The sequence below is a fragment of the Perca flavescens genome, chromosome 2 (assembly GCF_004354835.1).
Source record: "Perca flavescens isolate YP-PL-M2 chromosome 2, PFLA_1.0, whole genome shotgun sequence".
NCBI lineage: Eukaryota > Metazoa > Chordata > Actinopteri > Perciformes > Percidae > Perca > Perca flavescens.
In genome coordinates this window covers 21,236,372-21,254,724 of record NC_041332.1, presented here as the reverse complement: position 1 = coordinate 21,254,724, position 18,353 = coordinate 21,236,372, and the positions used below count along the sequence as shown (strand labels likewise).

Here is an 18,353-nt window from a genome sequence, read left to right as displayed (position 1 = left end):
TGCCTCTTGTGGTGCTTGCAGGAAATCAAACACCAGAGAGAGAGAAAAAGAGAGAATAAAAGGATTTTGAGAAAAGAGAAACAAGCTGAGGAGGTTTGCAAAGACATAAAGAGATAAATGAAGACTGAACTTCAGAGCAAGATATACAGAAGAGCTTAAAAGAGGATCTCTGGTTTGGCAAAGGCGTGGCTTCTGCCTCGACAGATTTGGATCTTGCTAGTACGGTACAGTACAGTACAGTACAATGGCGTACAAGGTGATGGATGAAATAGGAGTGAAGCTCCTGGGGCTGCTGAGTGTTTGAAGGAGCAGATTGCAACCTCACTGGAAGCAGACGGTCAGCTAAACTATGAAAAACTACAGCAGCAGCCATTTTAGAAGTCCCAGACCTGTGCTTTTTCAAAAGTTATACTACAAGATTACTGAGAAAAGGCCCAATGTATCTGCACTGCACATCAATACTGGGACTTCTATGATTTGTTCTAGTCAACAAACCTGATGTAGTTTGCTTGAAATGGAGGACAAATTAGCTGCCAGCTAAGAGCTAACAAACCTACTGAAGTCTAAATTTGGTTCGGACTGGCCTCTGTGACAAGTCTGTGGGGGGACTTGGGCAGTAATGGGGGTTTGTGGAGGGGAGTAGGAGTGGGGGGGTGACTTACACGGAGATGCGGGTGAGCTGAGTCCGCCGTCAGTGGGCGTGCTGATGATTTTAGAGTCGGGCATGGGGAGGGGCACAGGGCGCGCCACCGGGGGTGGCGGGGGCAGCAGGAAGGAGCCCGGCATTTTGCTCTGGCCACCTCCATTAGGCTGCAGATGGACCATACAGACAGGGTGAGCATGACACACCCCGAGAATATACAGTGCACAGGGGGCCAGACACAAACACACACACACACACACAAACACACACACACACACACACACACACACACACACACACACACACACACACACACACACAGTGTCATGTAAAGGTAAGACACTTATATATAGACAGAATGCCAACAGTATCCACACAAGCATTCTTAAGTACACACGCAACTGCTTGCACACAGGGGCAAGAGAGATCACCTAACTCACACAATTTTTAAATCAAACAAACACAAATATCAGACAGTCTGGCCAAAAACCGTGAGGTCAATAAGACGTGGAAAAGTGATGAACATTACATGGGAAAAAAAAAAATGGATCTGTCCACAAGGAAAGTTATAACAGTGCAATGTAAGAAATTTAAAAAAGAAATCATCAATGAGAAAAGGGTGTCTGTGTGTGCGCAAGTGTCTGTGCACAGTGTATGTGTATGGGCAGTTTCAGGAATTATACTGTGTCTTTAGGGTGTGAAGTAATGAGAACAAAGGACAATAGGACATGAAAAGGGCTTGATATGTGGTTTCAAAGTTGCTCAGAAGGCCAAGTTTACAGTAAAGGTTTACAGTACTACCAGCGCCCTGCACCTTAGTGAATGTGTCGAAATAATTCTAGCTTTCAGGCTGAGTGATTGAATATGTCATTGGGGTTATCAAGGTGTCACATTCCTGCACTGATGTTTCACTGAATTGCCCACGACACCTTAAAAAGCCCCAACTGTGTCCTGGGAAACACCCCCACTCTGTCCCCCTAACCCTTAGCTTCCGCAGTTAGTTTCCTCGTCATCCACAACCTCCCACTAGCATCCATGGCTTCATCTGACACATGGTATGTTGTAATATTTATTCTTCAATTCTCCTTGGCACTTGGAAGTTCTTCATAGCATGTTACTTACAATATTTTGTTTATATATAACTTGATCTTCCAACATGCATTATGCAGAGAAAGAGACTGGGAAAGATGTGCCCCTTGGGAGAACAGCATTTTTAGAGTAAAGGAACAACACTTACAATGGCAGCGGGTCAATAAAGGCTTGTTAAATGACTATCGGAATGCACCAGGAGTCTTAAATATCTGCTTTGAATTCCTTCCACGGATACCTTACTTTCCAAACAGTGCTAATTTAGATCCGTCTACACACCCTCTGCCAATCTCTCCCAAGTTTGCAGTATTACTTGTATTGTAAATCCACCGCCACTCTCGTTCAGGCCATACCTTCCATAGATGTCCTGTCTGCCTAAAAGGGCTTTTTCCTGATATTTTCTTTCTCCCTCAACCTGAACATAACTGACAGGTAAGTTTTCTCCTGCCTAACTGTGAGAGAAGGTGTTGCATGATACGTTGAACCTATCATGAGTCAAATGTGGTTTGGCTTCTTTCCCCTTAGTTTTCTGCAGCTGAGTTTTTATCTTCTGTTTAAGCACATCTGGCTGCCTCCTGTTGACGGATTTGCCCTAAAACCAATTTCCTCTGCCCTGGTGAAGTTGCTTCACTTCATAAAGATTGCTCTATTCACAGGTCTCGGCTCACATGATCTGGTTGTATAACAAATAAGATATGAAATGATATGATGGAGCAGTCATTACGTATACAATTATGATGCTAATGATTTATTGTATTCTTGCTCTCTTTCATTCTGCATGTTCTTCAGTAAATTTCACAAAAATAGACTTACTTCTAATCTCTCAGTTCATTTCTTACACTGCACTGTAACTTTTATTCTTATATTTCATGCCTGTCTTATTCTATTTTTTTTTAAATATATATATTGTCTTTAACAAATGTTTTAATTGCTCTTTCATGTTTTATGTAAAGAACTTTGAATTCCCTTGTTGCTGAAATGTGCCATATAAATAAAGTTGCCGTGCCTTGCCACTGTCAACGTTTGCACCGCAGACCATCCCACTATCCTATCAGCTTCCTCTGCTGAACCCATAGAGCACTTACCTGTGTGCTGGGCTGTCCTGTGCCGTCGGTGCACACAAACTGCACAAACTCCTTAAGCGGGTCCTGGTGGTGATGGTAGCGTATGGTGGGGTGGGTGAAGTACGGGCTGGACTGCTGGATGATAGAGGAGGAGGGGAAATGTAGGGCTGAGGCTGAGGCACGGGGACTCCCTGAGGAGAAAAGTAAAAGGGGGATAGGAAATAGGAATAGGAAAGGAGAGGAGGAAGAGGAACGTGAGGAGAAGATAGACAAGAGACCAAAAGTGGGAAAAATACAATGAGGTTTAGGTCATTCTATTGTTTTTCTACTTAAACACAGAACAGATGTTAAGCATACAAAAACACTATATTACATTAACATGCACACCTATGACAGTATACAAGACATGCATATGTTTTAACTGAGCACCAACATAGCTGGCAGCAAAGACCAGGTTACCGCTTAGGCTTATTATTGTCATAACACAGAAAATAGCTGTGACATTCTTTTGTGATGGACTGACTGGAGTTGTTTCTGCTTACAAATGACTGGCATTATCCCTGGCTATTGGGCAACATCTGGTCCCATTCATTTTATAAATCAGCCAACTAGAATTCTCTGTACCTCTGGTAAGCCTGGCATCACTACACACGCACACACACTTTCACAGTCCCATACATGCTTGAGTGTGTTACAGTATTTTCTGCCTCCGGCTCCCTCTCCATTTCTCTCACACACACACACACACACACACACACACACACACACACACACACACACACACACACCCCACTGGAGTATCCCCCCTCCCCTCACACACACACACACACACTGGGTTTTTCCACTTTTGTTTTATTGCTTGTTGGTGATGTGTAATCAATCAGCAGCATATCCTTGCTGTGCGGTTCTGCCCAGTAGTTTGAAGCTTGAGAGAGAATCTCCCCTCTGCTCCCAACCGACCACAAAACTCCCGGAGACATTAGTCAGCCAGCCAGCCAGCCAACCACACATCCACACACTCCACTGTCTGTCTTGTCTGCTGAGATTCTATGGCTTTGGCAATTTGGCACACCAAACTAAAGAGGCAAGCTGCTAGGTGAGGGGAGCCTGGCGAACCATCCTCTGTGATTTTGTCTGTCACCTACTATCTCTTGTGTATGCTGCACTCACAAAGTGTGTCAGTGTTTTGGTGTCCCCATATTTTTGTGTGTGCACATGCATTTTGTATCTTAGTTTGCATGTATTTTTGTAGCCTGTCTATATGAATGTGTTGCTATGTCTGTTGCAGCTTTCATGTGTCTTTGTAGGTATATTGGTGTCACAATGGCAGACTCTCCAGACTAGAATAATCAGACAACAGTCAATCTGGCAGCTCTCCACGTCAGTTCGAAGCCAAAAACAGGACATAAACCATCCAGTATTTACCCCTGAACACTCACACTCACTAGACCTATACAACAAGAGCTAACAGCTCCAGTCCATCCAAGGCACGCCTCGATTGCTAACTGCTTCTTCCCCCTCTCTGTCTACCCCCATTTCTCTTTTCATCGCTCTCTCCTGTCCTCCCTCCCTCCCATCATCCTCCAGTCTCTTTATAGAACCAAGGCCTCTGAGGGACATTCCATTTGGATGGCAGCCATTTTAGCACAGAGAGTCCTCCACAAGAGTGTAAATTTACACATGCACGCATGTGTATCTCTGTGTACGTGCACTAATGCACCCATACAAAATCTCTAAACACTGTCTCATTACAACCTCTCTATTACATCGAAACCTCTTAGCCAACAGTCTATACACACAGTTTCGAGAGTGTGAGAAGTTAGCTGGGGAACAAAGAAACTTGAGCCAGTCCCTCACACCTCTTCAACTCGCTCAAAAAAAGAGAGGAGCAAATTTTAGAAATCAATTTAAATGCAAAATTTGGATTCTGCAGAGGGTATAGGACTGCTCTGTGCAGATAAACAACATGGCTTAATGATGCGAGATCCGGTCTGGACTATATTTTCTAAATATACTGTAGGGAGCTCCGCAAGTAAAATTCAATACGTTTCAACATGGAGGGCAATGAGTCCAAATGACCTTTACATGGTAGGCCTGGTTTGGCTGTGGACCAAGTTATCCCTTTGAGAGACAAATGGAATGAGAGGGAGAGATAGAGAGAGGAGGACATACAGTATGTATTCCTTTGAAAAGTGAGACCAGCCTACAGGGACTTGTTGGCAAACTGGAGATCCTGGAGACTTTGGGAATTCTCTGACTGGAGATGGAGAAACCATGTTGATTATCCTACAGGACTGAAAATCTCTTATGAGAACGACTTGCCCTTAGTGCCTCTAATGAAACAAGACCTTGGAAACAATGGATGATACATTAACTACAGTCTACTGTACATCTGTGCAATTTCATTATTTCTTCCTTTACCTTTTCAAATCTCTATTTGCTCTACATTCTCAAACCACACACATCTTTTAAAGAACAAAAATACAACTGTTATGGTGCGTCTGAATGTAACCCCCCCCCCACACACACACACACACACACAGGCACACACACAAAATAAGTAAAAAACAAGCACTGTCTTCTTTTTGCGCATATGATAAAGAGTTTTTATATTTTCATTTCAGTGTGTCTTAAAGATTATTTACATGGTATTGCAGCTCTTTAGACAATAAAGAGGTAGATATTTCTAAGATATTTATGATACTTATGTACTGTACACACAGTATAAGTGTTGGGTCTTATTACGACATAAATTTAATTATATAGCGTGCTGATAGCTCCATTTGGTAAGTTAACACACCCGGTCAAGTTCCTTACATGAGAATAAACAGCTTTGTCAGTTTAAATGCAAGAACTGAACAAAAACATTACAATGGATGCATAAAGCAGTTAGATGTGAGGCAAATCAGTCTCAAAGGCATGGATGCAGCCATGGTACCATGCAATGACAATATCAAAACACAAAGGCACAAAGATGATGGTAAAAAATGGATGGATGGAGAGAGGTTGAAAGAGAGAGAGAGAGAAATTTATGCCAAGCCATGATGATAGCAGTAACACTGAACAGGTGAAACTCTGCGGGCATATTGCTTCTCAGCAGTTGCAACTGTAGGATTTTATTTTATTTTGTTTTCTCAGCAAGTACGTTTAGGATTTTCATTTACAGGCACACGATTGTAGAATTGATTGTTTCCAGAGGAATTTTTGAGGTGTAAATATGGCAATCTAGAATCACGTTTGACACTCCCTTTCCTTCTCTCTCTTTTTCAGATTATAAAAGGGGGATTGGGGTTGTTGGGTTCATGGCAGGGCTCTCACCTGGTCTCACTCCTGCCAGCACAGGCAGCGGGTGGTGTGTGAACGCCATGCGGGGGGACCTCGTCTGGGAAGTCAGGGCGTTGAAATCAAACTTCCCCGGCTTCTTAAGTGAACCAGGCGAGGACAGTCCTGGCAAAAAAAAAAAAAATGTGATCAACAAAAAAAGTGGGGGGGAAGAGGGAGGAAAAGAGAGAGGTGGTTTTAATCAACAAAATGTTGCTTCTTTAATTGGCTACACTAAAAAAAAAAAATAAAAAAAAAAATGATTCGATTTTTATTTGAGGGGACTTAAACAATCATGATTTTCTGTTTAGATTATTTAATTTCCTCATTGGTTGATGGCAGTGCATTGCTCCCTGTCCTTTTGGCTGTCTGCCATTAACTTCTGCTAGTTTTAATAAGTCCAGACCAGAGGACTCTATGCTGTAATAAGTCATTCTGAGATATACTGTAGGATTCTTTACTCCCAGCTTTATAGTCATATAATAAGGGCTGAGCAATATTTCATATCCCAAGTGTATGTCTTCAAAGGAAAAAGCCAATCTGAATCTGGTCTTTGTTTTGGAGCCAAAGCACATCTGTAGCTATAATAACCTCTATTGTGCCACTGTCTATGTTTTTCTGTCTCATCTCTTTCTCTCTCTCTCTCTGTCTGTCAGGTGCCAACTCCAGGCTTTCTCTGTGTATGAGCATGGCCACCATACAGCCACAGTCAGCTAGTTGTGGTCTGGCTTCAGTGAAGCTCACAGGATGGCTGCACGAGAAGAAGGCTTCATTCAGAAATAGCACACACTGTACAGTATGGACACGGCAGCTGCTGAGTGCGAAAGACAAGCAGACGGACAGAGAGAGGAGTCAGAGGGATAGAGAGAGAGAAAGAGAGGCGAGAAGAACGTGGGAGACATGAAAATATGTAAGGGAGCGAGAGAGCAAAGCAGAACCTGTGAAAAATGCAGCAGCGTCTTGTTTTTCAATGCGTTGCTCTGACGACATGTATGAAATTGGAATGTCATAAGATGTTAAATATGGTTATTATCTCTTGCTCACACACACACACACACACACTCACACACTCGACATCTGAACACACTCGAAAGCACGCGTCTGCACAAAAAACAACCGTTACAACACAGCCACATTTAAATGACGAAACATGCACATTTATTTTCCATTAAGTTTTCCTCTAATCTTCCTAACAAGTGAGTGATTTGATAATGTTCTCTTTTGAAACTTTTTTTAGACTCTTGTTTTGTAGTCTATTTCTGTGGCCCCTCCGCATCAAACAAGGCATTAAATATGATTCCTGCTCAGTTCTCCAGCTGGAGATGTGTGAAAGTATATGGGAGTGTGGGGGCGTGTAAAACCTTCCTTCCTTGTGTGAAAGAGTTAAGTCTCAAGCAGGTGGGAGTGAATATGTGTGAACCATTTATGTCTTTAGCAGACATATATTTCTTTCCCCCCACTGTAGCGGGAGTCTGTGGGCGTATTGTACTGTCAGACAGATTCCAAGCATGAAGACAACCCTGATCCCACTTCTGACACCAATAGTTAGCTGTGATTGCTATGACACTGTCAAACTGGTAGGAGCAAACTGGAAATAAGAGCAGCCTGCAGAGACTTAAACAAGGATAGGCACTGGAGGGGAGAGAACTGGGGAAGATCAGAACCTTATACTGTAGAATAAACAGTCATGGCTTCAGAGAGGTAGTTGTGTGCTTGTATTTTGGAAGTATAAAGTGAATTTGAAGTATAGAAATCAGAGCCAGGAAACACAAAGAAGATCAGATGAAGACTGACATCTGTAAATATAGGACGTTATAGCACTGTCACTGTCACCAGGGGAATGTGAAAGACAGTATTTCGGTGCTTCAGAGACTGTGCAATGGTCTGATCTGGTTTGTGTGTGTATGTGCCACAAATGCACTATTTCCTCTCCTGGCAAGCCTTAGTTTTTCACTGGCAACCAATCAAGCGCTCCCATGATGACCCTTCTGTCTCTTTGCACTAACAGGCCTGCCACCAGATGCGCCTCTGAAGCATGCACACGCACACACACACACACGCACGCACGCACACACACACACACACACACACACACACACACACACACACACACACACACACACACACACACACACACACACACACACACACAAACACACACACACACAGAGTTGGGAAAGACAGGATAGTGGTTTAAACAAGTGAAGGAAAGTCAGGGATGTCTCCTCTCCCCAGTGATTTAAACCACATATGTACATCCAGCCATATCCCTCTACAGGCCTGTAACATTTAACTCACCAAGAGCACCAAGAAAGGCCCCCACCACAACAAGTCTCTGGTGTCTCAGGAAAATTTCACAATCATTTGGAACTAATATGAAATCATGGTTGTTTCATTTGCCTCCACTAAGCCCCGCCCCCCCCCTTCTATTCTAGCCCCTGTGGAGCAGATGTCTCCAGCATCCTCACGGATCCCAAGGCTACACATGCACAGAAACACCATCTGGGACCATGCTTCAGCTGTGTGTGTTTGTGTGTGTGTGTGTGTGTGTGTGTGTGTGTGTGCGCGTGTGTGTGTGTGTGTGTGTGTGTGTGTGTGTGTGTGTGTGTGTGGGGGGCTTTGTGATGTGTGCACAAATCTAGCATGTGTATTTCTGAATGTAATTCTGTTTGTGTGATTTATGTATAAATGCATCTTCATACATCTGTGTGTGTGTGTGTGTGTGTGTGTGTGTGTGTGTGTGTGTGTGTGTGTGTGTGTGTGTGTGTGTTTTGCTGGTTGCGTGTGCTCTGTTGGTTACGGAGGGAGTCAATGGTGCTGTGGACAGACGGCGAGGTACACCTGTGTGTGAGTGTTTTTTTTTTTTTTTTTTTTTAAGAAGCCCCTTGGTTTGTTTTTGTTTGTGTGTGTTTGTGTGTATGTGTTTGTGCTTGCTTGTTTACATACCCCCCACCTGGACAGGAATTCCCAGATGAGCTTTGCCTGTAGCAGGTGGGATCCTTTGGAAAATCGGATACACACCGTACCAAAATCACACATTCTCTACTCCCTCCATTCTTGCTCTCCTATACCTCCAACTCTCCTTTTGCCTTGGTTTGTCGAGTGTGGACCATGTTTTGCGCTAGCTACTGTTAACTATTTCCAAACAAACACACAAAAACAACGGCTTATAATTACAAACACTTTTGGTTTCCTAATTTTTCACTAGGATTTTGTAAATTAATTGGGTAAAGGGTCCAGATTTGCACGCTATTCCACACCTCTATTTGCCAAACTCATTAGGAGGTGTACACGGCTGTGTGTGGTGCATTATGGAGAGTAAGGGAGGGAGAGAGAGAGAGAGAGAGAGAGAGAGAGAGAGAGTGTGAGAGACAGGAAAGATGGGAGGTGAGGCTCGGGTGCGCTAAGGCGTGCAGCAGCCTCTGTTGTGGCTCTGATGAGCAGCCTCTTAATTACATTTACAGCTAAGTGGAGCGGGAGCAGGAGAGCAGCCGCTAAGGCTCGAGTGAGAGTAGACTGGGGCAAAACCTAACCTGGGCTTTTGGCTCTAGTTCACATCCTGATAACCCTTCTCTCTCATTAGCTATCACCATTTGAGTACACCAACGTCTCCTCTCTTCCCTGTCTCACCTCCCACTTGCCTGCTTTCTGCTTCTCTCTCCTCCTTCTTTCCTCTGACATGTTTTCTCTCTCCCCAGGGTCCCTCCTGCTGTACACGTTTTCAATTAGACAGAAGGGAGACAGGGATGGAGGTTTGAAGGGAGAGCTATGGAGCAGGAGGAAGGGTTTTACACCTCTGATCCACAGACGGTAAGCGTCTTAATGAGGGATTTGAAGCAAGGGAGGGATGGAACGACTGAGGGATGGAGGAAAGGCAGGCACCTGAACACCTGCAGGGGTGGGGAATACGATAAGCATGTGTTTCAATGTGTGAAAGTCTGCATAAGTGTGTAAGTCAACGTGTGTGTGTGCGTGTGTGTGTGTGTGTGTGTGTGTGGGGGGGGGGGGGGGGGGGGAGGGCTCTGTGGTTAGTTTATGTTTGTGCATGTGTGGGACAGTCTGTAGGTTTATGAGTGAGTCACTGTGCATGTGTGTGCAAGTGAGGCAGAATGGGCACAGCATGTGAATATGCCTGCTGGTGTTGTCAGTGTTAGCCTGGTGACATCTGTCAATTCAAGTGCCACTGGGAGGACTGACATGACTTCAGAGAGATATAGCCAAGGATCTTAGGTGAGCCAAGTGTAGCCTTATGTTTCACACAGAAAGTAAAGCCTGAGCGGGATAATCCTTGACAGTCCTGCTGTACGTCACATGGAATGTTATGTGAACTAATTTACATTTTGATCAGCAGCAATAAAATCAATTTGATAACAATTAAACATTACCAAACTTTTTGGGTACACTACAATTGTCCTTACCACAGACATCATACAACTCACATATAAACACACACACACACACACAGTATATAATATATATATATATGTACATCCACTGTATGTACATATACACACATACACAGAGGAATGACTGAGCTACATAGGCTAATAAATAGCAAATATATGAGTGTAATCAATGTTGTTCTAACCATGGTAAGGAAACTGCACGCCATCGTTTTCATGTTTTATCTTCCTCTCCTGCACACTCGCCAAATGGTGCTGCACTGAAAGTGGAGAAGGGTATTGTTAACAATGAGATAGGGGGAGAGTGAGAGAAAGACAGATGGAGGTAGTGAATGACTGATAATTGACACAACATCAGGTAAACTGTATGTGGGATCAGGGCTTTAAGATGAGGATGAGTAAATATGAAGCCTTGAGATTTTGGAGTGAGGAGGTGAACAAGAGAGGGTTTCTTTCGTGGAGTTATTGGGTTGTTGGAGGGATGAGATATGGATTACTAAGGAGGTAGAATAAAGAGGGCAATGTCCAAAGCTGAATCCCAGAGGTAGTGGTTACTGCCAAAACAATGGAACCATTGACATAAAGCCTAAATACAGGCTGCTGTAAGCTGTTGTTTCATCCTTGATGCATCTTGGCATTTATATTCCCGATGTCTGAAGCTATTTGGTGGATAGCATATAGCACCATTTATCCATGATAAATTCAGTTGTCTGGGGTTATTGTGATGGTGTTGAAATGTTGACCAAAAAATGGCCCAGACTATAATTTAAAACATGTTGATGTGTTTAAACCCAGTGACTACACAACAGAGGAAGAGACAGTCAAATCAGTGTAAAAAGCCTCACCACATGATGACTGTGTAACGATTTTATTGCCAATTATATTTTTTCTTGACAAGACCTAAACCTGGCCTTTCATTGTTTTTCTTAGTCACCTTTATTTTGGCAGGTATTCATATGTCTTTGTCAGAGACAAACCTGAGAAAAGCATTTCTATTTCAAATCTACATGGTTTACGTGCTTAAATATATGGCAGGGTATTATATGTTTAAACTACTTGTGCTACTAGTGCTTTTGCTTTATATCGCTAGACACTGTGACCAATAGGCCGTGGTCAATCTCGGTCACCCCTTTCAATATTAGATAAATAGAGCACTCCTCATATTTTTAAACAAAGTATCCATCTTTAATCTCTCTTTGGTATTCAGGAGCTGCAGTCTTGGGTGTTGCCGTGTCTCTAAGGTATACTGACTGAGGTAGAAGGCCTTAAGAAAGGTGGTTGGTGGGTGAGTGAAAGAGTTTGAGGGATGTTCAGGGATATGTTAATCACCAGAGTGAAGGTAGGAAATTGAGGTAGGGAGTGTGGAGAAGAGACAAAGTCAGATGGAGGCATAGGTTGAACTTTGGTGAGGGTCAAGCAGGAGTGTGAAAATGTTTCATGATGCTTGCCTAGCTGGTGGCAGGTGGGAGTGGGATAGAGGGTACCTGCATCCATGTCGTTGGGCCACGCACTGGACTGGGAGGAGCTGGCAGCAGGCGAGCGTCCAGGGTAGAAAACATCATCTGTGGGGCTCTCCAGCTCACTGTCGTCTAATGACTTCCTCTTGGTGGAGCTGAGGCCATGGGAAGGAGGTTTGGAGAGTGAAGGAGAGGTGGAAGGCAGAAAGAGAGGGGGAGAGGAGCCATGATTTGTTTTTCTAATGACAAGGAATGTATGGATTAAGGATAAAATACCTTGCAGAACTGACAACTTGAAAATAATCATATAGACAAGCACTTTAACGTTTAAAGAGGCTTCAGGTTTTGCATCGTAGGGGAAACAAAGTCGCAAAGTCTTGGGGCAGAACAGACAAAGCACAAGAAATGTCAAAACTACAAATGAAAAAGGAGAAAATGGAAAGAAAAGTTAGAAAGCACAGACAGCCACACAGTAAGACTCTCTCTCTATATATATGTGTGTGTGGTTCTGTGCGTGTGTCCCATTAGTTTGTGTCTTTGTAGGTGTTTATAACTACCTCCGTGGAAGGTTTGCGTACAACTCCACCTCAGACCTAAAGTGACAGCAGATGACAGAGGTAAGAAGAGAGAAAGAGAAATGTTAAGAAAGACACAAATGGGGAAATAGCAGAAAAAGCCATCACACATTCATAAAGAGGAGGGCAGCTAACAGGGAGACACACAAACATATATATGAGGTTTAAGACAGATTCCAAGACTGGGAATGGACTGTAGTACCAAATGCCATTTTTAGCAAGAAAACTCAATGAAATGGGGTACTTTACGTGCCAGTAAAGTCATCTTTGCGATACAAAGCGCTAAACCGTTGGCAGATATTACTGTGATTTCACACTTCAGTCTGCACTTGGCTTCACAGCAGATCGCATAGCAAGGTAGCACTGCTACTGCCACATGGTGGCTTCAGCCACAAGAGACTCCTCTAATGGCAGACAGCTGGACTTGTATAATGGTCACTGGTGTTTCGTGAGCAACATACATCTCCTAACACCCGTACACTACTGTTGTCTGTGTGAAATCATAGTCCGGACTGTGTACCTGGTGGAAGGAGGGGAAGTGAGGGAGCGTCGCCCCAGAGCCACCTGGTTGATGTTGTAGTAGCTGGGACTGCTGTCCAGGTCAGCCAGCGAGAAGTTAGGACCTGACGCCGTGGCTACAGGTGCTAACAGGGAGAAAAATAATAGAAAGAGGGGCAAGGAGAGCAAGAATGAGTTAAGATGATATGTAATTATATTCCAGAATATCCAGTAACATCAACTTAAAAGGAATACACTGGATTGAACTGGGTTCCTTCAGTATAAGAATATTATCAAAATAGTGTTGTTTTGTCAATTCAAAGCCACAAATCATACTGTGGGCATTGTAATAGTTTTCCTGCCGCCTCTCTCCATATCGTTTTACTTACTCTGTGACACTCTGACCAGCTCTGCCACGTTCCACACCCCTGAGGTGACGAAGCAGTCCTGGAAACTCAGGTGCCCTGTAAAGAAAAGGATACTATCAGGACTTACATACAGACACAAAGGCTTTAGAGAAAAATAACACCACATCAGAAATTTATGGAATTCATGGAAAAAATTGGAAGAAGCCCTGAAAATCACATCCCTTTGAGAGGGCGACCATCTGCAACTATGTTTGTGGATCAACATCTGTGTGAGTGTGTTTGCTAATTGGATCCATAATTGGAATACGTTAAGACTGATAAGCATGATGGAATCAATTTTAGTATGCTGATTTGACAGTGTTTGGACATGGATCTCTCTCTGTGTGTGTGTGTGTGTGTGTGTGTGTGTGTGTGTGTGTGTGTGTGTGTGTGTACCTACCATTGGGCGGTGGTTTGATGTCTGTGTCCCCCTGTTGGCTGGAGCTGTCTGATTGTCCAGATTCTACACAGAAACAGGGACAGGGAGGGGAGAGTAGAGAAAGACAAATGGTTAGGATCTGGTTTGTATGCTAAAAAAAAAGTAATCAAAAACATACTGGTAAGTGTACAATGTCTCTGTGAATCATAACTATGTAATGTATCCATGCTGCCAAGACCAAGATATTTGAGGTGTGAGAGGGAATAAGAGGGACTTGAAGTGTGTGCTGGGGTACGGTATACATCTTGTGAGTGTATGTGTGTGTGTGAATTTACACATTTTTGTGTGACAGTCTTGTATCTAAGAATGTTCTCTCCCATCTCCCACTGTCTCTCCTGACTTAAGGTGCAACGATTTACAGTGTGCTGCTATGCCATTTAGTATCTAACCACGCAATCATATCCCTTGCCCTAATCCTATTTAATACCTTCTTGCTGGTAGGGATTTAGTCTGCGTAAACAGAGCACCTTACACACACGCACGCATGCGCACACACACACACACACACACACACACACACACATACCTCTCTCTCAAGCTGTTTCTTTCGTTTTTTCTGTTTCATACTTTAAAGGGGAACTATGCAGATTTTTTAGCTTAATTTACCTTAACTGAACAGTCATTGGAATGGTTATATGACTTATTTATTTATATATATGTATGTATATGTATGTATGACACTCCCCCCTAGCGCCTGTGATCGGAAAAACCACCCTTGCAACTTTTGGCTGGCGAGCCGCCGGCCTCAGCATCAGGTCTCGCGATGTAACAAATTGCTTTAGGCACTGCACACATACACGCCCCCATCCAGGAACCGGCTAGTCATGGCTGAGCCGGAAAAAAAGAAGCAGAAAGCTAGGAAAGCATTGTCGGAGGAACAGAGAAAGAGGAAACGGCAGACTGACCAAGCGAGCTTTTACACAGTGTTGCCAAATATCTATTCCGAAGCTGTAGGGGGAGCTCTATAGAGAAACTTGCGAGCAAACAGCAAAGATATTGCCAAAACTGCATAACGCCCCTTTCAGAGATGTAGTGGAGGCTAAACGCACGTAAACGCCGTTTACGCACCTCCCAAAATTCGGAAATAGCGTTTATCCACCTCTAAATAGCGTTTATCCACCTCTAAATTGAGTTTATCCACCTCTAAATTGCCTATAGTTCCTAAGCCATTTTAAATTAAGCTTAAATATTATTATTATGTCGTTTTAGTTTCATATTGTTCATTAGTAGTTTCATAGGTTGTTAAACCTAAGACGAAGTCTTTCATATTGCGCTGCATTACTGTTTGTGTTGACCAATCTCTTGCGGTGTTTGGTGATTTAAGCCCCCAACGTCGAAGTCACTAGGATTAGGCAATGTTAGGTGCCTTGTAGTCATGAAGTCAATGGTCGCAGCACTGCCTTCAAGTCAACGTTTCGGGCTTTACCACCATCGAGCATCTCCAGCGTATCCAGCAGGAAGCAGCAGACTGCATCCAGATTCGTCAGTCACTAGCTACTGTCTATGGTCACTAGCCCAAACTAGCCTACATGTCTCATGTAATGATGAATGAATTGTAAATATGGCTACCCGGCAATTGTTTAAGCACCGTCAAGACAGCAGCCCTCCTCCTGATGCCAGCAAACGGCCTCGGCTACAAGCCCAAAGTGGGTGAGCTCGGAAAACACTACTAAACTTCATGTTTTTGAGGTACATTTGGTTCACGTAGATTCATGCCACTGACTCAACAAGTCAGCTCTACCTTTTCCCATTAGCCCATGTTACAAGTAACAGGTTTTGCAAAAGCGTCTGTTAATGTCGGCAGCCATTACGCTTGTGGAAAGTACAGTGCAACTTAAATTTTCTTTCTTCTGTTAATTACAGAAACTGAGTTATATTTAAATTAAAATTTGTGGCACCAGATTCATCCTTGTGTCGTCAATCTGCACCTGCTACATTAGCAATTGTTAAAAACTGTAATCAACATCTATTTTGATAATCAATTTGTCGGTTTGAGTCATTTTTAAGACAAAAGTAAAAAAATCTCTGATGTCAGCTTGTTAAATGTGAATATGTTCTAGTGTCTTCTTTCTGTGATTGAATATCTTTGAGTTGTTGACAAAACGAAACATTTTAGGGACGTCATCCTGGACTTTTGGGAAACACTGATCCATATTTTCCACATTTTTCTGACATATAGACCAAACAACTAATCGATTAATTGAGAAAATAACAGATTTATCAACTATGAAAATAATCCCAAATCCCTAAACCCATAATCATTACGTATTATGCATTGGAAGCCATGGATACTGTATGAGCCTCCCTCTATATCTCTCTTAAATATTTTTGTTCTCTGTTTTGTCATTTAGTAAACTTTATAGATTTCAACCATATTATTCCTTCTTGAGTCTCTTTAACAAGAACTTAGATTAATGTATGAATTGAATAGTGATTGTGTGACCTATGAGGGAACAACCAGTGATACCCTTGGTAGTAGCGTCAAATGATAGCCTCTAGCGACGTCATCAGGATACACATACACCGGTAGGCAGTGGCCCACCTTACCGGGTGACCACGTCGTGGTCCACCTGATCACAGAAGTTATAGTTTACCCACCTCTTTTTTTACCAATACACCTCTGGCCCCTTTAATACATGTTGTAATCCTTGCATGGACACGGACACGCACGCACGCACGCACACATACACACACACACACACGGACACGCACGCATACACACACACAGCCAGTCTGGCTGGGAGTATGTTAAAGTTGAGGCAAAACTCTTCCTCTTGGGATCAAATGTTAGCAGAGCAACACAAACACATGCACACATTTTGAATCTGCATAAACAAACACCTGTTATGACTGGTCTACGAAAGCACTCATGTGCAGACACAAACATGCAATTTTTTGGCAACAGAGGGCAACAATTATACCTGGAGGAGCTGCAGGCTGAAATAGAAGGGTGCAATATGAGGTTTTGTAACAAGAGTAGTACTGAGAAAAGTTTGTGCAAGCATTCTTGTCCAGGCTGTTAAATATGCTGTGTGTGTGTGTGTGTGTGTGTGTGTGTGTGTGTGTGTGTGTTTGTTTATGAATAATCCGCTGTATGTATTTCCTCCATATTTGTGACCACGTGTCTGGGGGGGGCGAATGCTATTGCCCATCCATTCAGGCCTAGCTAGTTCTGTCAGCTAGCTAGCAAGCTAGCTAAAGGAGGTGTTTATCTGCAGGCTGTAGGTGATAACAGAGCACACAGACTCCTGCCAGCAGCACTTGCCTTGCAGCCACACTAAGCCACAGATTACTGAGCAGAAACAATAACAGACCTGTCTCGCTGCCTACGAAGCACTGCTTATCCACAGAGAGAGGGGCGAGACAGACGAGAGCGAGAATGAAAGAAAGAAAGAGCACAGAAATGAAAGAGAGCTTCTTTTTCCCCTCTCTTCTCATGCAGAATCTCTCCTCTTCTCTGTCTCTCACTGGCTGGGTGTAATCCTGGCAGCCATCTTAGAGCTTGGCAGCCATCTTAGCATTGGCGGTAGCGCCACATTCCAGCTAACTGACGGCATTCACTCCAAACATACGAGGCAGCGTACGTACCCAGACACTTTCAAACACACACTCATACGTGGACAAACATTGAGGTACACACTCAGAGTAAACATATATGGCGGCCAATGAAAGCTGTTGAAAAACAACCTGACTTCACTGGACCTTTTGCCGTTGTGTAGTATTTCACCACAGGGCTCTACAATATTGTAAACACTCTATTTCTCGCACCATACATGCCCTGGGTAGATACACAGCCACATTACTGTATGTATGTACAATATAGAATGCTCCAGAGACATCCAATAGTCTAAAGTGTAAGTTGCAGGGTGCACTTTGCAGCCACAAACCTTCACACAACTTTAAAGGAATGTACTATCACCGATGGAAGTTCAAGATAGAGTAAAGAAATCTCAAAAAGTGACTTTAGTTAAGCCTGCTTCTATTAGGTTTGTATTACTCTACTATCATATCTACATTTACTATCTTTCAATACTTTAATTGCCGACATTTATGAAAAGTGGACTGAGTTTGTCTGATTACCAATGGCATTAAGATGAAACAACTTAAGTGTGGCACTGATGCTCAGTTATGTTTATTTTAAATGTGAAGAAGGTTGCAAAACTTAAAAAGTCTGTTTTAGTATGCTAAGTTCTAAAATATGAAGGGGACAAATTAAGCCAGGATATTTTTAAACTAAACCTTTCTTTATAATACCTTAATAGTATACTACTTCTTAAATCTTAAATCATGCACTGTATATCTTACTAAGTAACAGAGAACAATTGTATTTCAATATGGACATATCACATTTTGGAAAAACCCAGCATTTGGAAACCCTTACTGTTTCTTAAATGGCGTATTGTTGGCCTGTCATGATCCCAACATGTTCTGCTGTTGCCGAGGTGTGAAAGACCAAG

General features: G+C 43.0%; 1 protein-coding gene across 1 annotated transcript in view; it reads right to left on the bottom strand.

Annotated features, from left to right (window-relative positions):
* Positions 1–18,353, bottom strand: part of LOC114562559 (nuclear factor 1 X-type-like) — a 61,184-nt gene that overhangs the window by 5,526 nt on the left and 37,305 nt on the right. The window contains exons 2-10 of the mRNA XM_028589009.1: positions 13,858–13,920; positions 13,440–13,514; positions 13,073–13,196; positions 12,535–12,570; positions 12,005–12,132; positions 10,706–10,780; positions 6,115–6,243; positions 2,818–2,987; positions 663–810 (exon numbers count right to left, since the gene is read on the bottom strand). Coding sequence (XP_028444810.1) covers positions 663–810; positions 2,818–2,987; positions 6,115–6,243; positions 10,706–10,780; positions 12,005–12,132; positions 12,535–12,570; positions 13,073–13,196; positions 13,440–13,514; positions 13,858–13,920 — 948 coding nt within the window. The remainder of the gene's footprint in view (positions 1–662; positions 811–2,817; positions 2,988–6,114; positions 6,244–10,705; positions 10,781–12,004; positions 12,133–12,534; positions 12,571–13,072; positions 13,197–13,439; positions 13,515–13,857; positions 13,921–18,353) is intronic.